General features: G+C 40.9%; 1 protein-coding gene across 1 annotated transcript in view; it reads right to left on the bottom strand.

Moving 5' to 3' along the window:
- Nucleotides 1-24971, bottom strand: part of PINX1 (PIN2/TERF1 interacting, telomerase inhibitor 1) — a 58757-nt gene that overhangs the window by 22986 nt on the left and 10800 nt on the right. Inside the window, exon 6 of the mRNA XM_010020799.1 lies at nt 23322-23398. Coding sequence (XP_010019101.1) covers nt 23322-23398 — 77 coding nt within the window. The remainder of the gene's footprint in view (nt 1-23321; nt 23399-24971) is intronic.

Below are 24971 nucleotides of genomic sequence, written 5' to 3' on the forward strand. Positions count from 1 at the left end.
GGAAAAAAGAAAATCCCAGACTTGGTTAGTAGCATGCCTTGAAATTGCTACTTCACCTGGGGATTTATTAAAAGCAATAAAATATGTGTGTCAACATGATCTATACCATCCAATGGATAAAACTGGCTTCAGAATTCACCCTTGGAGTGCCAAACTCCCACTGTCTAGATATTCAGAAATTTAAGTGATGTCAAGCAATTTCCCTTGGCCTACTGTAATGCCAGTAGACAGACACTCTGACGCCAAGAGAGGATGATGGTGAGATAGTACGTCCCTCTCATTTTCACAAGAACTCAAGGGAACTGCTCCCATATCTTTTGCAGAATTAATCAAGATAAGTTAATGTGTGATAACATGTATCTGAAGCGCTCTGAAGGGAAGAAAACCTGAGCAGCTTCTGGCTCTCCAGGATGAACTTCAACAGCTCTCCAAGAAATACAAAGCTCTCCTTTTCTGCCCTGATCCACCCCCAAAACAGAGTTCTGCAAGGTCAGAAGCGTTAAGGATAAAAGCATAAGGTATGTCACAGGAATGCGACATGATGGAGAATTATCTTGTAATAGAGGTGCTGACACACTATTGATGCTTTTACACCCTGGCACAAGAAGTTTTTACCTGACCTGTGAAAGTACTCCTCCTACTGTTACTCTTAAAATACCTCACAGTAATAATAGATAAATGTTTTTTGCATACATAAGCATGGACATTTTGAGGTATTACAGAGCAGTCTAACCTGTATTTTATTGCTCTTTTACAAATGTGAATTGTATTACATGAAATGCAGAAGTCAGGACATTTGACTTGTGGGAAAGGCCAGAGACTGGGAAAAGTTTCTGGCTGCAACCATGTAAATCAGAATCTAAAGAGACTGCTATCTCTGTGCACACACATGCACATCTCTGTAAAACAACTGTACCAAGAAAGCTGTTGCCTTCCCAATCAGTCTTGCCTTTTATATGATATTCCTTTGGTTCTTCAAAAAGCTCTTTTCATGAAAACAGAATGAAAAGACAAGCTTGACTTTTACTTGCTCTGCAACCAAGATGTACGCATGCTGGTTTGCAAGACACTAGAAGGTGGGCCATGGGATGATTGCAAAACCCCCACATGCAATCCGGTTCACACAGCTGACGGGGACAAGTCACTGCATGCAGGCTGACACAGGCAAGAACCAATTCCTCACAGCAGTCAGTACCTAATTAAAAAGCTAACTGAAACAGTAAAATGAGGGGTTTGTAAGATAATATGGTTTTGCTTACTTCAATATAAACTACTTTGGTACCTATCTCGATTCCAGCCGCCAAATACTTGGAGGTAAGATAGTCTGCAGGATGTTTCTCTCAAAGGGGCTATGGTCCTTTGATTAAGAGCTTGAGAAGCACTGTCTTCCCCAGTGTAACACAGCAATTAACACAGTTCTCAAAAAGCTATCAGTGTCTGAAGACTCTCCTATCTGTGTAGCTTTATTCATCACAAATGAGGTACTTTGCAGACTCAAGAAGTCTTCTAGCCACATGACAGTAACGATCACACCAGGAATCACATGCTAGCAAGCAAATATCTGCATCGAGTGCTTTGAAGTGTTCACAGGGAATTCCCAATGAGTGCAATGAATTAGATCTAATTAATAAACCATGCTAGCAAGACATAGTCTGTCTGTGTATTTGTGCTCACAACCACTTCTAGGCACATACAGACACAGATGTGGCAGTAGGCAAGCACCAGGCATGTGTACATTAAACACAAGGACATCACATATAAAGGGTTAGATGGCCTAAGGCATCTAAAAATATCACCCAATATTTTTACAGAAAACAATATTTGAATGGAAAGCTCTCATGTTCCATTTTCTCACCTGCACTGTTCACAAGGTGACATATATAAGAATCATCCCTGATGGCATGGATTAATAGAGCAACTTCAGAGTGTGAGTTTCTAGTCGGGTATTTATATCACCTCCCATTGTGAGTGAGCTGCCTGTGCTTATATAAGAAACTGTAACCCAAAAAAGGCAGAAGTGTCAATGCATCAAAAAATGAAATCAAACAGGAAAAAATCCAAATTAGTCTGTTTTGTATGCAGACATGTTGGATATGGAACAGCCTTCTAAATGAAAGGTGATTTGACCAGCATATTTCCCTGAGGCATAATTTGCTTCTCTAATAAACCAGTAACTTCCCACTGTGCGGTCATGAATAATATCACCTGAAATAATGTATATTTATTTAATCCAGGAATATATAGAAAGATGAAAAAAACCCATTCCCCTGTAGAATGAATGAACAACAAAGCAGTAGGGTTGACATCAAAACTGCTCTTCTTCAGTACTTCAGAGTTATTCTGGCCAGAGACTAAGAGTGAAAAACTAAAATCTTCCAGCTCAGGTGTGTGAACATGAGTTTTGAAACCGGTATTACACAGAGAGACAATTTTCAGATCTAAACACTAAACAGTCACAGGCATCCATGGGTGCTGGAGGGATTCTGTAACTCAGATCCACAAGAATATTTAGGTGTCCAACTCTTTCAGCTCCTTTCTGCTTTTGCATACTGATACAATTTTAACTAGGTAGTTATGTGTTATGTTTTGCAGAGGACTTCCCCTCCTGCAGTGAGCAGGACAGACTTCTTCTGATATGAATCAGAGGTTTGTGGTGAAGGAGTCAGCGCTTTATAGGATCACATCTCATCTGGAGAAAAATGCATAGAGACAAATGAACAAGAGTCTTGTAGTTAAATTGGCTGAATGCTGACCTGAGAAATTCTTTTGCCTTAGCCACAGAGCACACAGAAGTCGTACCCTTAATTTCCACTTCTCTTCTATAAGTACCCATCAAAAAACTCAAACCTGAAAACCATTCAGAGCTTTAAGTCAAGAGTAGCAGTAGTGTGAATACATGCAACTCTGATTTGAATCAGTTTGAAAACAAAAAAGATGAGGTCTCAGGAATCTCAACCTACAAACTTAAAATCAGCAGACATATATACTGCACTGTACAAAATGGGGCAGCTGCACCCAAATTCCTTCCTAAGAAGAGAAACTTCCTAAGAAGTTACCTAAGTTTTAGGAAACTTAGCTAGTTTCCTAAAACAGCCCAGGGCATTGCATGCAACTATTATGCAGCCAGGGACTGTGCTTCCAGATTAACAGCATGGAGAATTGGAGCCAGTGGACAGGATGGTACCCTACCATTTTAAGTTTACTATTAGAAAATACAGTTTTGAGCTTCATTGCCCATCAAAAAGTAGGGATTGTATATTCTCCATCTCATAGCATGTTGTGAGGACTGGGGCAGGTGAGGGGGGAAGTCTCCTTGCTCAGCAAACTCCTTCAGATTTTGACTCATCCTAATTTAGGCTACAACAAACTGTCCTCTACAAGTATGTGCACTGTTCCCCAGACCATAGAGAAAATGCTGAAAAGAAAGGACGTAGCAAACAACGAAGAAAGTCAGCAAGAATATTCATAATTCTGTCTTCTGAGCAGCATTTGAATTGAATGTGGGAAATAAAGACCATAAAACTTAAAGCAACACCTTAAAAGAAAACAAAATACTGAATAGTTGCTCATTATGTGAGTGCTATTTCCAGAGAAACTAACAGTACATTATTATGTAATTAACAGTTACAATTGTCTAAACAATCTCATTGTAGAACTGAAGTGAGTCATGTTACATGATCAACCTCAGATTCAGCATTTCTAGGTTCTGCAGTACTTAAATTAGTGTTTCAATTATGTTCAGTGTAATGCATTCTGTATCAAGAAATTATGTTATAGTGCAGCAAAAGGATGAAATAAACATTAAACTATACAAGATGGACATTACATAAAGGTCTTTAGGAGACATAGTCTGATCCACTTCAACCCACACAGGCTACAGGCACAGCCAAATCACAACCATACTCAGCAGCCAGCCCAAACTGTCTGTGAGAACATGACATCCCAACCTGGTGTAAGCACAAGTGTGAAATTCTATTGACATTCCTTGAGTGACATCCACACATGTTCTATATGAGGAAAAACCAGAAGATTTTGATATACATATATATTGTTTAAATTTAAATATTGCCATGGTAGCCTAATGAAGTACATGTAAACATCTAAGACACCAGAGAGACTTCTTTCAAAACCTTGCCACAAAAAACCCAAGAGCAACATTCTCTCCCCCAGATAAGTTTCAAATACAGTGCTTACAACACCAGGCAGTAACTGTGAAACATTTCAGAATTTTGAGTACAACCAAACTAAAACGCACAGGTTACTAAAGACTAACTGGAAAAAACTTACATTGGATGCTTGGCTCTTTCCACTGTGAAGCTTGCTGATTTCAAATGCACAGAAGTTGAGACCTCTGTGAAACATCAACACAATACTTCAGCCTGAACTGGAATTTGGGAACCTACCCTATATATGTTATGTTAGAGCAGTAATGGTTTTTACAAGTAAATATTTCACTGTTTGCCTTATGAATGGGTTCTTTTTGTCTAATGTCCCTTCAAGAATTTTCTAAAGACAGTAAAAGTTTTAGTCTTATGGTTTCTACTTCAGAATGGACAAACCCCAATTTTTCTTTCAAATAAATCCAGCCTATTCCTCCAGGTGATGACATTACCTTTGAACCATCCAGACAGGTGCTGAAATCGATGTTGCAGGGCTTGCAAAACAGAAAGTCACTTCCCACTCAGATGGTTAAAACCTGTCTGTAGCCTGTCGAGACTCCTTAGAGCAACTGGATGCTCCAATAGTTTTGGCAATACATGTTCCCATTTTCACTGGGGTTAGCCAGAACAAGATTAGACCACATTCCTGTAGCCAACTCCGGCCGTGGTAATCTATGCTTGTGCAACCTCAGGTAGAGAGGCAGAAGTTTATCTCCACTTGCTCTGCAAAACCACCTGCAGTGAAAAGACCAGCTAAGTGAACAGATCTCCAAAGCATGTCATCCCACTGAAGAGAGTTCAAGGTCATCAGCCTGATACTAGTTTTCCTTAGCATCAGACACACGTTTTGAGATGATTACACTATCAAGCATTGGTGGCAGTTAGTCTCTACCGCAGCAGGGAAACTCCTAGCTGCTAGATTTAAGCTTCTGTGAGACATGGTCTTTATTGCAGTAAGATCCTAGCAATGGAATTTTTCCATCCAGGAAAATGCAACTGATTGCAGTTGCAAGAAAACCACTTGTACCTTCAAACAGCTCAGTGGTTTGTTTGCACATCACCAGGTAAAACAGAAGAATAAGTTATTCATAGAATACCACATCAATACCACATACAAGAGACCTCATGGATCATCTGGTCCAACCTTTCTAGGCAAAGCATGACCTAGACTAGATGGTCCAGCACCCTGTCCAGCCAAATCTTCTCAGTACCCAACACTGGGGAGTCCACTACCTCCCTGGGCAGATTATTACAGTATCTGGTTGCTCTCACTGTGAAAAATTTTCCTCTTGTGTCCAGTTGGAATCTCCCCCGGCGTAACCTATGCCCGTCACCTCTTGTCCTTTCCATGTGACTCCTTGTAAAAAGGGAGTCTCCATCTTCTTTGTAGCCACTCTTTAAATACTGGAATATGGTTTACATTCCTTTTCATGTAATGAGAAATAAGAATTAAGACTATAGTAAAATGCTTTAAAAGTGTTCAAGAATGGTTTTAACAAGAATTAAGGGGAACCCTCCAACTTGTGGATGTGCCATCCAACCAGAGAACAGGTGTCTAGGAGGTACCAACCCTAGTAACCTCCTGAGTAAAAAGTTACCCAATAGATCAAGATCTAGCAAACCCTAATAATGTGTTTAAATGTGCCTTTTTGGTTATGTATTTGAAAGATGACTGAACAGACAGTTAGAGGGTGGGGGTACAGTACACAGCTCTATTCATCACAAAACTTTCTCTTCAGCAACTTAAAAAAAATACTATGGAAAAGATACTTTGGTTCCAGTTACAGCTAGAACTACCATTTTTCAAACCTCTAGAGAGGTTTTTTTTTTGTTTAGAAGCCACAGCCTCATGTTATGTGCTCTGAATCAGTCTCACACCTATATTCTCTATTCAGGATAGCCTTGGGAAGCACAAGCCATTGAACTACCACGCCTCAGTTTCCCTGAGTGGAGAGACGTAGCAATGGGGATATTAAAGAGTTAATTAGGTAGTGCTTCATACATCACAACTTCACTGTTTCAGCAAGTCTTCAGTAACACCTAATTAACAAATCCCCAATGAGCTGTTTCTTAGAGAGCTCAGCATTGGTGCTCCATGCAAATCTTCTTTAACATGCCAGCCATGCAGCTATGATGCCCCTGCTGCCCCTCGGGAAGGGTATAACGGGATTCTTCTGGCTGGCTTGAAGCTGTCATTCAAGCCCCTCCAGCCCCCAAAAGTTTATTTACTAAACTTCGGATCATTTGCTACCAAGCAAAAAACAGTAAGCTACATCAAAGCCTCCCTATTATCACTCCCTAGCGAACTGTGAAAATATAAATTCAAAGCTGACAAGCTAGTTAGACTTTTAACTAAAATCTGAGTGCAATTAACTTTAACCATGCCACTCTGCTACTGTACTTCTGGCACCAACTTTGAGAAGTGGCCCAAATTCTTCTGAGGAACAGAAAGACCATTTATCTACTATATTTATTCAGGCCAAACCTTCTCCTTCGTGTCAAGCTGGGAATGTAGTGTTGCTGACTGTGACTGGCAGTGATAAAGGAGCTGGTATGATTTTCAAAAGAGTAGCATGTCCCGCTTTCCCAAATGTTACTCAAAAGTGAATAATATGCCCTCCTAAAGAAGAGCTGGGTACCGATTCACAGATGTACACTGGGAAAACGGGGTCTATAAATTACTACACGTATAAACCTACTGCCTTAGCAAGGCTTTCTGCTTGGATCTCCTACATAAAGCTATTTTTATTTGCAGAAGTGATTAAGGAAAGTGATTCAGAAAAAGGGAGAGAAGGATCATTTGTCTATGGTAAAGTGAGGAAATAAAAATTTACAGAATCATTTGCATACATGTGGTCCCTTCCAAGGTTCCTTGAGTCCCTATACACATTCTGTGTACTGAAACATTTTAGTAGTACCAAATCTGTAAGAGAGAAACTGCCACAAACATAATGCCTTACCTAAGCATCCACATAGAAAGGAAAATAATATAAAAATTTTATGTATTTGCAATATATGTATGTATTCCAAGAACTTTGTACCCTAAGCTCAAACCATTGCAAATATTTATATTTAGCAGAAACTTTAAATCCAGAGGCCCAAAACATCATATTCAGTGGAGAGAGGTGACCCTCAAATACACAGGTCATACCTTAAGTGTGTTCAGTGGCCCTTCACTAGTGCTTTTCTCTTCCCTTGCTTCTTAGATGTTGCATCACTATATTTAACCTCTCAGCTAGGATTAATCTCTTTCTACTTTAGGCATCTAGCTTAACTCTGAAACAACTGGAGAATATTGTCTTGAATCCACCATTATCAACAAATCTCCACAGCAACAAGATATCTTACACCTGCGTCGGCACAACCCCAGGCACAGCTACAGGCTGGGTGGAGAAGAGATTCAAAGCAGCCCTGTGGAGAAGGACTTGGGGGTGGTGGTTGATGAGAAGCTTGCCATGAGCTGGCTTCAGCGTGTGCTCACAGCCCAGAAAGCCAACCATGTCCTGGGCTGCATCAAGATAAGCATGACCAGCAGGTCAAAGGAGGTGATCCTGCCCCTCTACTCTGCTCTCGTGAGACCTCATTTGGAGTATTGTGTCCAGTTCTGGTGTCCTCAACATAAAAAGGACATGGAGTTGTTGGAGCAAGTCCAGAGGAGGGCCACAAGGATGGTAAGAGGGCTGGAGCACCTCCTGTAAGAAGACAGGCTGAGAAAGTTGGGGCTGTTCAGCAGAAGACTGCGTAGAGACCTCATAGCAGCCTTCCAGTATCCGAAGCGGGCCTATAAGGATGTTGGGGAGGGACTCTTCGTTAGGGACTGCAGTGGTAGGACAAGGGGTAATGGGTTTAAACTTAAACAGGGGAAGTTTAGATTAGATATGAGGAAGAAGTTCTTCACAGTGAGAGTGGTGAGGCACTGGAGTAGGTTGCCCAAGGAAATTGTGAATGCTCCAACCCTGGAGGTGTTCAAGGCCAGGTTGGACAGAGCCTTGGGTGACACGGTTTAGTGCGAGGTGTCCCTGCTCACGGCAGGGGGGTTGGAACTAGATGATCTTAAGTCCTTTCCAACCCAAACCATTCTATGATTCTACCCTGAAGGACAAAACAAGAAAGCTAAGTGGGTACCTCTTACACGACACCCTGAAGATGATTGTGTATTGGGGCCTTAAGTGGTATAAATCCCATGACTCTTGAGAGCAACCTCATATTTTCTTTCAAGGACTTCAGGCCAAGGAAGGTAGAGAATTTTCCTACCAGTGTGACCGTACAGGTTCCAGAAAAACTGGTTACTAATTAGGCCAAAAGAGTTTTGCAGCTTTCAGTTCAAAACTTCCGATCATGAAAGAAAAGCCTCTTGTTAAAATAAGTACAAAAAGTACTTTACTGATGTCGTGGCAAAATTCTGTTTGTTTGTTGTTTTTTTTTTAACCTGACATCAACTTGAGATAAATTTTCCTGGTTACCATCCAAGCTTCCTCTGAGAGTGCTACCAGTTCCTAGCCCTTCAGCCACCCTTGCCACACTCCCATGCTCTTTCTTTCAAGAATATCACCTGTATTTTTCAACTTTGCCCCACAATGGTCTAGGCTCAGTGCTAGTCCAAGGACTTTGACAGGAGAACGCTGGCAAATCTTGCAGTTGAAGATGTCAGCCAACCCAGCTCTGCACATCACTTCGCTGAAGGTTACCGTCATCCCCATACAGCAAAATCAGCTCTGAAAAAGATCTGCCTGTAAATCAATTAGTATAGTACAAAGCCACCTTGCTGATATGTTAAGCCAAGAAGCCACATTATATACTAGTGGCTGAGGCATATGTATGCTGTTTTTCTTCAGCAGACTGCAGCAGAGAACAGAAGCATCCCCATAAATTTACCCAAGCTCTTCTGCACTCAGGTGAAGAGCATAATATTCCACTAATATTACAGGACAGAAAGAAGCTTCAAGACTAAATGAACTTTATGATTCTGTGATGTGAACAATATCTGCAATAGCCCTGCAAGGCTCTAGAAATTACCAAGCCTGTGGAGGTGCCAGACTGACTTTTGGGACAAGACAGGCTCTGCAAACCACACTGACTCTGCCATCCAGGGGCAACCCTGGGTTAAAACGGAGGAGCAGCATCACCACTACACTGGAAGATTCCCAGAAAGCAAGCACAAGCCAGGACTGGGCATGAAGCCCTTTATTGTTATCAGTGTTTTTGTAAAGTCAGTTGCCAGGAGTGACAAACCTCTGTTTTCTAGTAGCAAGTGTTAAAATCAGAACACCCAGACTTTTGTTGCTGAAGAGCAAAGGCTATACTGATGGGCGTCTCTTGGAGACACCCATTTCCCTACGACAACGGAGGAAAAAGGAACAGGCCATATTTTGTGTTTTTGGATGCAATCCATTGCAGTTGCTACACACAGCATTCCTTTGCCATTTAGTAACTGAGAAACACTAGGCTTATTAAAAAGGAAAAAGAAAACAACCCGCAGTGCTCTGGTTGGTAAGTGCTGGTCAGAGGAGGTCTGCTGTAATGAATGGATGTCAGAATCAGCAGCCCAAACGATACATTAACTACTAGCTGTCAAAACAAGGGCTGCTTGACCAGAAGTGACCATTTATACAAACACAGGTAGACACTTCTTGCTTGACCTCAACTTTCCAAGATTCACATATCGGCAGGGTTACACACCCCTGCTCTCAGTCGTGAAGTAACGTGATGCTCTGCAGCACAACCTCCCTCCCATCCAGATTTTATGTAAACAGCCTTGCTTTTTGCAGGGATTTCAGAAAAGCTGGAGCCAGTCACGCTTCAGGAATCTCTGAAAGTTTAATTAAGTTACAATGTCCTAAAACCACAATATAGCTTTTATAGGCACTATGGCTGTAAAGTTCAAAAGGTAAACAGGTAAGCACATACAGTACACTTCAAACACATTTCTTCTAGTTCTCCAGAAATAGCCATCAGGAGAAACTGAACAAGCTTGATATACCTCGCACTTACACATTCTCATTTACCATCTAAATATTTCAATGCAATTCATGAAGAATTACACAACACAAATCAGGCTAATACCACCTACATGGGGTACATAAATCATCCCCAGATTTAGTGACTGTGAAATTGGGATGCAGGGAAGTAACTTGACCCAAGGTTGCACAGCATGTGAGTACGAAAGCGAACCAAAGAGCCCTGCCTGCAGGCTGGCTTTGCCTCACCTGAGCCATATTCCCTGGATCCACTGTGGGGTGATGTCCTCTACAGACAAATCACACTCAAATCCAAAGAGGCTGGGAGAGAGGAGTTTAAAAGCAGAGATTAATAGAAGGCTTAACAAGGCATAAGTTAAAACAGGGCCATATTGCCTTCTAACTTCTTGGTGTGCAAGTTACAACAAAAAACTTCCTCTTCCAGTCGCTTGCTGACGTGTAAGATTACACAATATTCTCTCACCACCTCAAAGTTTGGCCTGGTATTCTCACTGCTTTTAAGATGAAATGTAAATGAATGCCTAAGCTTTCAGCACTAGCAGTCACAGACACCAGGAGGCTGAAATTAGGTCACTTTGGCCAACACTGAATCATTCCCCACAAAACATTTATTCTTCAGTTCAGGAGGAGAAATGTTTTAAGGTAGAAGCAAATTTTGGATAACCTGATGGTCATGTGTTTGGTTATATCACTGTCCTAGATTCAAGCTGAGTAGCACCAAAAGGTTTATATAAGCAGACTATTATGCTGGTCTTCATGGGACAATTTAAGTTTTGAACTGCTGCCATTACCGGACAGATTGAGTACATAGAAAAGGACTTAGAAAACTTCAGAACCCACTGGGCTGTGTTGTTTACTGACTGATGAAAGTGCTGATACTGGGACAAGCTGAGCCAGGCAAGTAAATAAAGATTTGAAGCTCTAATTTGAGGATTGTTGGAGGAAATAGCTTTTGCTTGAATGTGACAGCAGGGGCATATAGAATTAGTAACATACTACTGTGCATCAAAACAGAATTCAGGACGTTGTCTTTACTGCTTCCTATGACACTTTTCATACCAAATTTCTTAGTGCCTTAAAACAATAGCAGTTGTAGACAAATTCCAGATCTACTGCTATCAAGAGGACTTTACAGTTATTTTACTCGGTAACAGCTAAACCAAGGAAGTTTTCCAAGTACTCTGGAGCGTTTGGTACAGACTAAGGTGTTTTTTGAATACAGTTAAAGAGTTAAAGAAGGAGATGAGCGGTGGTAAGGATCAACAAAAAACTCCTGCTTAATCACCTGAACTGTTCCTCTTTTTCTCCAGAAATATATGAACCATATTCATATTAATGAGACAAATATATATACACAATGGGTTACTTGAAATAAAAAAGTAACTAAAATGGGATTATTTTTATACTCATCTAAGATTTTTACTCCATTATGAGATATAGTGGTCTAATGAATAATAATAAAAAAGCACCTGCAAGCTTGCACTCGTCCACAACAAGGTGTTTGTGGTAATTCCTATTTCTCTAACTGTATATACTCACTGCAAAACATACAAGGTGACTATCTGAAATGAAAATGATTTTTTTTTAGAAATTTTCCAAAGAAAATTGATAGTGTTTTCTGTGAACTAGAAAGCATTTCCTAATTAGCATTAGCCTTTGACTAACTCGCTGTACTAAAGTAGCTTTCTTCTACTCCCAAGCTTAGTGAGAATAAATAATTTTCTTTCAAGTACTGAAGTACTGAGTGACGCTTAAATTCTTCAATATTCTGGAAACCAGGATTTTAGGGCAGACAATATTTTTGATCTTCTCTTCATTTGTTGAAAAAGAACGTGTAACACAGGTGACACAGGATCTAGTTAGTCTGAGCTGGGTTCTGCTGCTGTCAACATGTCCCAGCACTCTGAAGAAATTAGCTTCTGGTGAGAACAGAGAAGACTTGAAATAAACTCCAGCAAAAGAGAAATAATAACGAGCTGAATTATCAAAACTCTTCAACCCTGTGGATAGCCATACTTCTCACCCTCTGTCCCATCTACTATCCCCAGTCCTGCCCTTCTCATGGGAGCTTAAAATTCAGTGTAAGGGCCACCCAACAAAGTATTAGTGCTTAACTTCAGCTGAGATAAGAGTGAGCTGGTCATCAAAACACCCCTGCTGACTCTGGATCCTGAGGGACATGAACATTTTCCACCAGCAGGTTAAAACCTATCTATGCAGAACTTTCTAGAGGTCCATCACAGACTACAACAAACTTCCACAGAAATTAATTATCATAGACAGCATCATCTTCTGCTCCAATGCCAGAGCACACTTCAGCTTGTCTTCACTAATACCCACTGGGTTCATATTACTGAGAGCCTGCCAAATCAAAACACTTGAATGCACAACCAATTTTCCCCAAGGAGAGAAAGAACAAATTATGCACAACAGACAGACATCATATCCCTTAATCCAGTGCAGGGAAGAGTTCAGACACTGTTACATGCACAGAAATTTCAGAATCTGTACAGTACAGTACCCAAATGCCTTCCAACTCAGCAAAACTTAGGTCTGCTTGAGCTCTTCTTCGTTGCCTTTTCTTGTTGCTTACTACAGCTGTTAGGACCCTTGCTTCCTTGCTCCCTCCTCTCAACAACACACATTCCAGCCTAGCAATCAAAACTGGGCAATATTCATCCTCAACATCAAACCTGAGGTCCTTCCCCCAAAGTATTCTGTGATGGAGAACAGTAAGCCATCATCGCCAAGATACTGGCAAGAGACCTATCATTTTAAAGACAATGCTAAAGCAAACAGTAGCTACTATCCCATGGCATGCTCATCTTCTCCATCATTGTCTTCCTATTTTCTTAGCTGAGGGGTACATGCAGTTATTAGCAGATGGTCGAAATAGTGAGGTTAGTCAGCAGGTCACATTTGCCTGTATATACAAGGCAATACCACAGTTATTAAAAGGAAACACACTGGGATTGATAACAGTTTGTAGAGTGAAGCTGTAGATGTGTAGAAAAACACAGACAATGGATTTCTTGACCCTGTCTTATTACTTTCACAACACTCAAATGTGCCCAAATTAACTTCAAATTGCCAAACTTTTCAAACATGTCAGGCAGTTGAAGTGAAGTCAGAGAGAGGAGGCAGTGATTCATATACTCTCAAGGTTACCCTGATGGGGAAGTTTACCATTTAGGCATACTCTAGCTCTACGTATTTCTCCTAACTGGAGAGGAAAAAAGCAACTGCTCACAACTGAAGAAAGAACAATTCAGCAGAGAAGTAAACACTGGCCTGGAAATGGAAAAGCTTGTTTCTTGGATTTTAAGCACTTTCTCAGGCTGAATCATTTATTTTGCTCCAACTTTTGGTTTGTTAAATTTGTCCGAACCAAGTAGCAGTTTCATAATCAGTTTGATGAGGCAAAATCAAGACACCCTTGGGGAAAGGTCAGACACCCTTTAGTAACTTAAAGTCAGCAAAAATAAGGCTGTGCTATGAACATCCAATCATTCTGCAGACTGAGTGGATCCAGCAGCCACCTTAGTAATGAAATGTATTTGATTCCATGATTTCTGAGTGAACACATGCTGCTGTTTTCCTCTCATTCCTGTAGTAGTATTATTCCAAGACATTAATTCCAAATGCCATCTTGCACTACCCCTACTCCTTGCACACAGAGGAATAAGCTCTGTACAAAAGGACCATCACACCTTGGCTCTGTGCTGCTCCAGCAGAAGGAAAGAGCATGCATCATACTCCTGCATGAGGACAGTAGGGAACGCGGGGCAGGTAGCAGCCTGCAAGATCAACTCGTTCTCAAGAACTTGTCCACCTGGCTTTAAAATCAACAGGAAGCCACCTGCTTAGTTCACACTTCCATATACAAATCCTGTTATGATAGGATCAAAAAAATGTACTTTTCCTTGTTTTGAACTACTGCACTGGATTTTTTTCTTTTTTTTAAAGAAAGCTCTTTGATCAGACAAATATTTTTAAAAGGAAAAACAAAACAAAGCTGTTCTATAAAGCTCAGGCTCATGACAAGGGCTGTTTAGGAGGAAGGGATTACACATGACAAAAATAAGGTTAGTTGATTGCCTAGTAGCCAAGCCTATATTCTTAGGTATTGGTTATTACCTTCTCACAGTTTAAAAATGAAAAAAAAAAAAAAAAAGAAAAAAAGAAAGTAAGGAGCAAGTTAGGATTTGGTCTGTGCACCCGGTTTAAGAAGCTATGCCAAACATTATTGTTTTATGGTTCCTTACGTGATTACACTGCTTTAACTCTATTTATACACCCCACATATAAGAGTGGTTCTGGATCACGTTTTTAAGCAATCTAATTTAGAGCTGTATTTCCATTCTCCCTTTTTTCTTTTTAAATTCTCTAGTGAACACTCCCACTGGGGAACCATCCTTTCAGGATAAGGTGTTACAAAGCATACGGATGACAAGATTCAGCATATAGATGCTGAAAACCAGTACTAACTGAATTAGGCAAGATGAAGTCCTTTACCAACACAGACTTGTATCTCACTTCATATATTTTCCCCTATTATTTCATTAGACCTATTTATGGATGTCAGCTTTGTTTATGCAGTGCCTGAGGACTAGACAGAATCCACTGAACAGTCTCAGTATATTTAAATGACAACAAGCTGTAAGCCGTTCTGATTAGATACACACTCTATCTCAATACAAAGCCATGGTAACAATCCCCTCGCTTTAGGGGAAAAAAATACCCTTGAGGATGTTTTTACAATTCAGAAGACACGCAAACTAAAATCAAAACAAAGTTCTGTTTGGGCTTCTCCTCCTGAAAACTTTTACAACCTAAAAATTCCTGCAATGCAAAAAGCAAGGACAGCAAAAATACACCTCCAAAAATGCAGTGCAGCTTTCACACAAAGTGTAGTTAAAAAATGACTAAGTTTTCTTGATATATGAATTTGTGGGTAAACCATTTATCAATGACCTGTTTACCTGTGCAGCAGAGTCCCTCAAGCCGAGGGCCATGTCATTCCCCTTTGACTGATTAATTGGCCAATCAAGGGATATTTTTCACTGTGAGGCATGATGGTTTATTCCAGCTAATGCACGGTCTCTAATGGTAACACATTAAAGCCAACTCGGCTCTTTAAGCCTACAGCAGTGACCAAAAGAGAAGGAGAGAAGATAAATCAAAAGAGCTACCCCCAGTTTTGTTTCTGTTCCTAACAACCCCCCCAAGGAACTAACACTAGAGACAAGACTCTTCTCCAATGAAGAGAGAAGAAAAAGCAACACTTCTTCCAGATCAGGAGATATCTGCTCTTCTCCCTATCTGCTGCTATCTGAAAAGCAATAATTTATCCTCAGTTGATTAACAAGGTGCTTATAGAATAGGCAACAAAACATCAATACCTTGCTCTTCCTTATTTTATCAAAAGCACTGCTAGGACACCATGCTGGGTAAAGTAATTTTTACCAGTGCTCCTGCAACAATCTCATCTGCATGGAGAAGTAACAAAAATATGGCCCAAATTAACACCTGCAGCCTAATTCATTGTTTTTTCTGACTTGCTGTGTACAGTGACACAAGTTACCAGTTCAAAGCAACAGCTAGTATGTGCTGCCAGAAGATTTGCTCTTCCTGTACCACTTGTGTACACCAAAGATACATTTAGCCCTTCAGCTGTATTGCCATGCTGTTCTTCTGAGCTTGCATCACCAGGTTTTCCTGTCTGCCCCTCAAGCATGGCCAAAGGCCTTGTACTGCTAACTGCTGGCGTTGGGGCTTTTTGTTCAAGAAAAAGCAAAACAGACAAAACCTAATGATTTCCTGCAACACTGATGCTGCAGAACACAGTGAGCTGCCATTCAAGTCAAAGAGAACTAAGCCACTAAATTGAGTGTTACCATTTTCTAGGTATCAACTCTAAAAATCTGTAGTAAGACATGCTGGTCAAAGTAGCAGTGAACAAGAGGCTGACAGAAACCTTCCTAATCAGAAGCAGATTCCTGAAGATGTCAAACATGTAAAAGCACCATTATGTTGCTTTGCAGATTCTGCCACTAGGTCACCTGCCTCATCCCATTAACCAACATAAAAAGAAGTATTTAAAAATACAGCCTTGACAAGAACTGAGTAGGTCAAGAGGGCTGAGCAGTAATAACATGCCTACAGGAATGCTTTACACTGAAACAGAAAATATTCAGAATATTCATTCTTGGACAGGATGTACCTCATGCTTAGATGTCTCCTACGATAACTGAAGAGGCATGGATCCCTAGGAAGGTGTCGGTTTCATGTATCTTCACCATCTCTGAAGACAGTGAATGCATCTGTTTGGGCACCTGTGCCTCCTAGAATGAATGGTTTGGGTTGGAAGGGCCCTTAAAGTTCATCTAGTTCCAACCTCTGTCATGGGCAAGGACGCCTTCAACTTGACCAGGTTGCTCAAAGCCCCATCATCACTATGAAGGGAGTCTAAAGAAGATGTCTAGGTCTTTTATCCATAGGCGTGTGGGATTAAATCCCACCTTTTGTTACCTGTGTTTTCATTTGCCTTGGTTCTTGGCAAAATGTTATATTCACTCTTCCCAATGGCATGCAATACATTACATGGTTCTGTGCTGAAATGATCAAGTAATACACAGGAATAAACACCTTGCAGTTCTAAATTTTCACCCCAAATCTTTAATTACAAAATAATACCAATCATAATATTGATGTTTGTGGGTTTTCTCAATTGTGTCTTCTAGGCAAGCGGCAAGTGTAGTCTGTTGGGTTTTTTTACCTGTGACAAAAGTCTCTGTTGCAGAGGTAGCGCACAAATTAATTTGCTCTTAAAATTCAATTTTTCTCTCTGACAATAAATGTATAATAAAAAAACAAGGAATTATGTTAAAGACACTATCTCAGTGTTTTCCTACCGTGTTCCTCCGGAACACACTGACAGCAATTACATTTTTACTCTGATTTCTTAAGGAAGCAAAGTTTCCATAATCTTTTTGCCCAGAGATTTGTGTACATCATGCACTCCTTTCACTCCAGCAACTTTTTAATCCACCCTAGCAGAAGATCAAGGTATTTCAAAGATATTAAGACTTTAAAATACTTCATTACAACAGGCAGCTGGACAGAGAAGGCCAACAGATCAGAGTGCACATGGACAGGGATTTCAGCATGAGCTCATCTCCTTTAGTCACACAAAATCCAAGCACAACACAACCACAGGAAACCAAGATTCAGTGCTGGAGCTGCTCACAGAATGACTTGCTGGGAGATGTTTTACCTAAACCAATTCATCTGCACCCATTCCGGCGGGCCTAAAAGTGTTAAATTCAACTTTTTTTTCTTGGCATCACCTACTAAGGAGCTGGGATTTCCCTTAGGAGACTCTTAGACTGTCCTGCTGACATCACTGCGAGGAAGCCTGCTGAAGAGTAAGCTTGTGTCTTCCTTTTTCTAATTGAAGTTCTCACCCCCAGTACCATTCTTGGCTTTTGCCTACTCTGATTGCTATCCCTTCCTTTCCTCTGTTCCTCCCTCCCCTGACCCCCAGATATTTATAGTCAGAGAGGTCACCTTTTTCTGCCTTTTTCTCTGAGATGAATGTATCCAGTTCCTCCACTCTCTCCTTCTAGGACATGCCCTCTAACCCTGTCACCCATTTTACACTAAATCTCTTTGGACTCTCTCCAGGTTTTTGATGTCCTTTTTCTGTTCTTCTCAGTCCCAAATACCTCATGCTAGCTGTGGTCTCCAAAGCAGAATGGTGAAAAACGTAAGTTAATTTTTACCTAATTTTTCTATTCTGCAGCTTTTTGTTCCCTGACATTGCTGGAAAAAAGGAACAGCAAATTCATTTATATGTTACCTCTGCAACAGAGACTTCTGCCCCAGGTAAAAACCCCATCAGACTAAACCTGCAACTTGCCCAAAAGTCACAATTATGAAACCCCACAAACATCATTACCATGATTGGTATTTTGCAGCGAGAAAGTTGAGGCATAGGGAATTATTATAGCTTCAGTAAATCCATGGCAGAGCCAGACTTTAATGGATTTTCAGTTATGTCCCTTAAGATTAGCCAACATGCTTTTCTGATAAGTGCTGGGAAATATAAGTCAGTTGAGGAAGTTCTGCAAAATGTGTCAGAAGACAATTTCCTGATTAAAAAAAAAAAAAAAGTAAGTGAACAAGCAACAGGGAGGATAGTTACATTTCTAATGACTAACAGGGAAGAAATCACCACAAACTTGAGACTTTCGGACTACTTGGATTAGGTGTTTTAAGGGAACTTACGCAGGTTTACGTCCAAGTTACAAAAATTTGGAGGAAGCAGATTACTCATCAAATGGTCTGAGACATGGAAGTGAGATGGATGCAAAACATTCTGTTTTTTATGCATCTGAAACAGAGTTATTACAAATGCACAAGCAAATGAGAACTACTCCCCCAGCCCCCAAAGCGAAATCAGTGCCAGAATCATGTTGTTCAGCAACCAAGTTGGGACTGTCTGTAACTCATTCCCAAATCCTCAGTCTCACTCAGGAGCATTTTCTCCAGTGATAAGGCTTCATCAGGAAACACAGCTGGATGGAGGAAGGAAATTCTGAGAAGCAAAAAAAATAGTGGGGGTTCCAGGAAGTTCAACCAGATAGGAACTAGTGGAATTTGTTTTTCTGTCTCCCCAGCTCCCAGTGTTCCTAAGCAAGTGAGAAAATCAGAGGGAAAGTAGGGGCAAAAAAAGTCTGGCAGGTCTTACCCTGCAAAACAGGTCCTCACTGCAGGTCTCCAGAGAGCATCATAATTACAATTCAATATTTTCGATCACTTACTCTCCTTGGGAAAAACTGCAGACGTTTTCAGTTTAGGTCCACTCTGAAGACCAGCCATTGTTTTCTCACCTCTGTTCTTTTTTTTTGACTTGTTTTTATTTATTATTTTTCAAACAAAGGTCCCTATGTAGTTTATTAAGGAGGCTTTACTTGGACAAGATTTATCAAAAATAATAATAATTTTAAAAGTCTCTTTATGTTTAACATTCAGGAGAATTAAAGGCTGCAAGTACCTATGATTAGCAACAATATCCCAGAACCATCAAAATAACAGCTTTAACTAGTATCTTGGTGTTAGTACTGCTAGAGAAACTCCTTTCAACCCTTAGGGGCAAAGAGCATTTCCTTCCATATCCTTTGCAATTCCACTCTTTTGCAATCTTTACAATCCTCTAGCCAACTCCCTCTTCCTTTGATAAGGTAGATAATCCAAATTTCAACATCCCCGCTTGCTGCAGTAGTGTCAATGTGAAACAAAAGAAAAGATCCATTAGCCAGATCAGTCCTAGGTTACTGAGGCAGTTAAAAAGAGAGTCTGAGATCAGCTTTGCAGTTAAGACAGCTCAGATAAAGCCAGGACAAAACATCTTCTGCCAAAGGCTACTCCACAGGACAAGATCATAAAACGATTGCTAATGACCATACTAGAAACGACTGAATGTAACAAATTGGAACAGCAACCCTATGACATACCTGATTTGTTAAGATACTGTTTATCACAGCAGCAGTTCAGAGGTGACATATTTTTGACAAACACTTCAGAAGAGCCAGGATTATCTCCCTGGTCCAGAGATCAATTCATTTAGCCTTGAGCGCTTCCACTAGTTTCCATTCAACCATAAGCACAGATGGAGTTTCCTGGGTTTTGCTTCCCCCCCACCTCCTTTTCCTAATCTTTAAGAACTGTTTGGTATAACAGCAGCCAAACAGCTAGACCTAGTACGATGACACTGCTGATGAGCATCAATGTAACATCACTGCGAGGATTTACTGCACGTTAGGCTATTTGTAGAAACAGAAAAGCTCAAAGGCTGTGGGTACAGCAGCTCTTAGGCATAAGAGAAGCTCTGCAACTCACTCAGATGAAAAACCTACCCATAATGCCATCACTGGCACACATCCTTAAACCTTTACATAACTTTCACCATGTCTCTGATGCCTTCAGAACTGCAAATGATCACCTAACTGTCCATCTACAGCATAAGCATTTTGTTATTCCAAAATGTTCCTACCTTCTGCTCCTTAAGTGATCTCTTTCATCCATCTTGAACTTTGTCACAGGCTTAAAGTTGAAGCTTTAAGAAAGGGAGATAGTCAAAACTCATCTGGACAAGGTCCTGAGGCAACTTGCCATAGTTGACCCTGTTCTGAATAGGGTGACTGATCTAGAGACCTCCAGGTCTCCCCCAACATCAGTAATCACATGATTCTATGAAGTTCTTCCATGAAGTTATACCCAAAGTGTTTCTGATCCTGTATTGAAACAACTAGAAATATGATAAAAAGAATTATGCTGAATACCTTTGTCAAAAGGTCAAGAGTGCAATGACAAGTCTATTGCAAACTGAGGATAAGCCATTCAGTTCAAATCAAACCTACACCGAATGCTCCTCAAACTGCATCTCTTACAGCTGGAAACCTGCGACCAGATTAATTGACAGTAGCAGTTACAGCACCTATGTAAGTATGACAATATTCCTCATTTACTTTGAACAGGGTTAGCAGCATACAACCGTTAACTAACGGTTGCAGGAGCTGCAATTGGAAGGGACTGCAGCCTTCCACAGCCTGAATGCATACCCCAGGGCTCTGATGAACACCAGGACTCTTCCTACATTATCTCCATACAGGAACAGAAATGATCAACTCACTTCCAGGGGAATGACAGCACTTTCCTGCTCCTCTAGTGCACTCTCTGCCACATCAGGGAACTGCCCAGAGCCTAGGGATTTCAAACCAGAATGCAAACACAGAGAGAACAGTACTGCAAATCCTTACAGGGCAGTTCCATTTTGTGCCACCTTAAGGACCGGGCTTTGGAACATGATGGAAAAGGATCATGAGCATTCACGGTGCGATGAAATGAAGTTGCTCAGAGCTGGAGGGCCTGAGCAATGCATTTTTGTTCTGTGCAAACTCCACAGATCTCTGATCCGTGAAGAAAAGGGGGTGGGGGAAGCAACTGTGCTGCCTCTGGCTTTCTCTCCCTGTTGCTGCCTAGCAGCAGACGGTAGCCACGAGACGACAATGCAGCTCCAAATTACATTACCTCCTGCCTGTATTTGCATGTGGAGATGTGGGTGCTTACCAGGGAACAGTCTGTGACTTTTTGCCAGAACCTTGAGCTTATAGTTCAGTGAGGGGAACACGGAAATCTGCACAGTAGCCATCAGCAAACCACTGCATCAGTCAAGGGATTAGCAGAAGCATGCACAAACTTACATGATCTTCATAAGCAGCCATAAATACATGTGATCCACAGGGTCTATCAACAAAAGAAAAAATGCTCTACAGGGTAAGGTCCCAGGAGAAGCAACAGCACTTTCCAAACTTATCTTTTTAGTTTCAAAAGATGCGGGACTTGAAGAGGAGTCAAGACCAACTATGTAGAACGACTCATGGGTGGGCAAAATCTACTCCCTTAACCATAGCACTGTCGATTTGCATTAAATCCCAGTTTGTCTTGCTTCATATTGATCTGTCAGCAAGGGAGCTAAGAATTAGATTCATGGCATATTCAAATGATTAGAAGTGTTAATCAAAGAGGCTCTGATGGTGCAAGCTTACCTACAGCGTTTGAGACCTCTGACAACTCTCATGGACTTGAAGTCCTCAAATGCTTATTTCAAGACAGCAAAAAGCTAAGATGGGTTCTGGTATGACTGACGGTCTACTCCAAAGCTACTGCCTTTCAAACCAAACCATGTGTCCTGTGACAAAGGCTCATGCTGTTTTTCAGTGGCAGACAAGATAGGACAGTTAAGTTTCTTCTAGCTTCCTAGTTTTATCAACTGCAACAGTATTTTTGCAGTTTATAGAGAAGAGTACTCAGAAAACACATGACATTTTTCTCTGTCACCAATAAAGCTATCAATAGCTTTAAAATCTACAGCAGATTCACTAAAATTATAACACTATACGGGGAAAACGGCAAGACCAAATTCTTCAAACTGTTCAAGACACCCCACTGAAGTATTTTTTATTTTATACTAAGAATTCTATCCAGGGGAGAATCCCCAGTGGATTGCTATTTGTTTTTCAGAAGCTCCCTTGTCATTCCACCTAGCATTTACATAGCTGTCCATTTCACTGCTATCCAGGATCATTCTTCTCTTAGTCCCCCCAAAGTTCACAGTGGCCTACTGCGAAGTTACAGAATTTTCAAGAGCACTGTACAAAGAGCAAGGTGTTAAACACGTTCAGAAATTTCTGCTGAATTTCAGGCCCCATCTTTCCCTCTGGACGAGAGACGTCAGAGAACTCCGAACCAACACAGCAATTCTTGCAACATATTCATTTGTGCTTTTCCAGACACTATTTTTTCCAAACCTTTTTTCTGGATTTGTTAGTCATGTCACAGTATAAGTCTGCTATTTTATATACCAATCAGAATAATCATAGAATGGTTTGTGTTGGAAGGGACCTTAAAGCTCATCTAGTTCTAACCCCACCTGCCACAGGCAGGGACACCTTCCACTAGGCCAGGTTGCTCAAAGCCCCGTCCAAGCTGGCCTTGAACACTGCCAGGGATGGGGCATCCATATTGCTCAAAATAGCAAGTCTGCCCTCTGCAAGTGCAAAAATTCTAATGAATACGTAAATAAAGTAAAATAAATGCTAGCACAAACCTTGATCTCATTACACAATGTTGGGGAAATGGTCTTCTCATTAAATATTTATCAGTGTTCAAGCCATCTTTGAATCTTTGGTTTGCAGCTGCTCAGCCTTTCCAAATTCTTGCAAAATAAGGGTAGTTTGTTGAGACTGGCCAGCTGCTACTGAATGTCAAATTTTACTTTGGATATTTATGGATCTTTCACATCAAGCAAAATTTACGTACTTTGCCATGTACACTGCCTAACAAATGTAAAACTTAAACACTCAAGTTTCCTAACTCTACAGAAGTTATATCGTAGTAATTCAGAAGGTGATGTATTAAATTCACTCATTTCCTAACGGTTCAGAGCACAGCCCTCCAACTGCAGCCTTCACATAGATACAACAGCAGTTTTACAGGCAGAAAACTCCTTGCTTTTAACGGCCATCTGGTGATCTTATCAGCTGAAAGACACTTGTATATGGTTTTGTTATAAGGAATAATACACAAGGAAATGAGAAAGGTGAAGCCTCTTTTTTACCTGTCCCTTCAAACTCTTCTGTCGCTTCCCAAATATGCAGGACAGATCATCTTCACTGCGTGAAGAGAGATCCTTACCTGAAAGGGGAAAGAAGAAGTAAAACTCACAACCTTCACATTTGGTGATTACAGGCACATTTTGATAACACACTGTGACCCACGGAGGTAGACATTCTTTTTGGACATGAAGAAATATCAAGGGGAGAACATCAGAGACGCTAAACGAAGGCTGACCATGACTCCCACATACAGTAGGAAACCTGTGTGTGTGTGTAGGGAGAAAGGCTGGTGAGAAGACATCCACGGCGTGCTGGCATATGTCCACAGGGAAACCTTTAACAGCAGCTTGTTTCCCCCGACTTGACGCTCCAACTGGTACTGCAAGATGAGGAAGCAGCCCGCACTATGCTAAAGGGAAAGAAGAGTTGTAACCTCCTACATGAGAAAAGTTCAATGAGAAACTGCACACCTTCAGATTCTCATGAGAATTCCCCATGTCTGACAGAGTTAGAGAGTTATAGTTCCTCCATACAGTGAAAAAAAAAAACCATGCATCTTTACTCAGTGGGGACTTTTCTTTGATTCATGAAATCACTTCTGAAAAGCAAAATCTCTATCTCTGTGACACATTGGTTTATTCCAACTTAAAACAATTTCAAGGGTGAAGCAAAAATTTCTCTGAGTTCTAGCAGGACCATTATTCCCATCTGACTGATGTGTGGGTAGCTGGGTATCAGACATGGAGCACGGCATGGAAAGCAAAAGGGTGTGATGTGATACTCTGATATGGGCAAAAGTTTAGCCAATTTCACAGTGCAAAAGCCTTTATATTGAGTTGTCCACAACTTGTCTCAGAAAATTCTTAAAAAATAAGTCAGCGAAAGTTAAAGAAATAAAATTCGCTCAGACAGGCCAACTTCTTAGGAGTTTACTGAGGTCCTACTCCACTTGATTTTCTGATTCCAAAACCACTGACCTCAAAACGAACCTAAGAACTTGTAATAGGCAAAGAAAAAAGATAAATCTATTTCACCTGTTTCTTCATCTCAGGATCCTTAACTGCCCACAGAGGGTAAGCTAGAAGGTAAGCCTCAACCTGGAGGAGAAGAAAGTGCTACCTGAATTTCTGGTGCCTTACTGCACAGCCCCTAGACATCCTCACCCAAGCTAGCTGGATGAGACTGGTGGCTGTTTCCAGCTTCACCTTGGCCAAGACTTGGAACATGACACTTCTAATCATTCTGCTCCTCCTCTTACCCAATGCTTTCTTTCCAAGCCTTCTGTCCTTGAATGCATCCCCCTACTCTTCTTTCATTCTGTTAATAGAAGGCCAACTTAGCTGACAGTCCAAACCTTTTTCAGCATTACAGTGGAACAGCTACTCAAAAAGCAATTGAAATTACTGTCTTAATCTCACATTGGTGTGTATTTCCCAGATCTGAGCATGGCTGCTAAGGCTATGTGTGGTGCCTGCATTCCTCCTGCAGCGAGGCTACAAAACAGCACCGAAAACGGAAGCTGCATTTTCTGCTGTCGCTGCTCCCTTCTCCCGCTTTTGTGTGAGCTTGTCTTGTTTAGTCTAAAAGGAAGCAGGATTGGACTTGAACAACAAGGGCCACAACAACATTGGCCTTTCTCAAATAACTTTTCC

Source organism: Nestor notabilis, unplaced genomic scaffold (genome assembly GCF_000696875.1).
Source record: "Nestor notabilis isolate BGI_N333 unplaced genomic scaffold, ASM69687v1 scaffold1668, whole genome shotgun sequence".
Lineage (NCBI taxonomy): Eukaryota > Metazoa > Chordata > Aves > Psittaciformes > Psittacidae > Nestor > Nestor notabilis.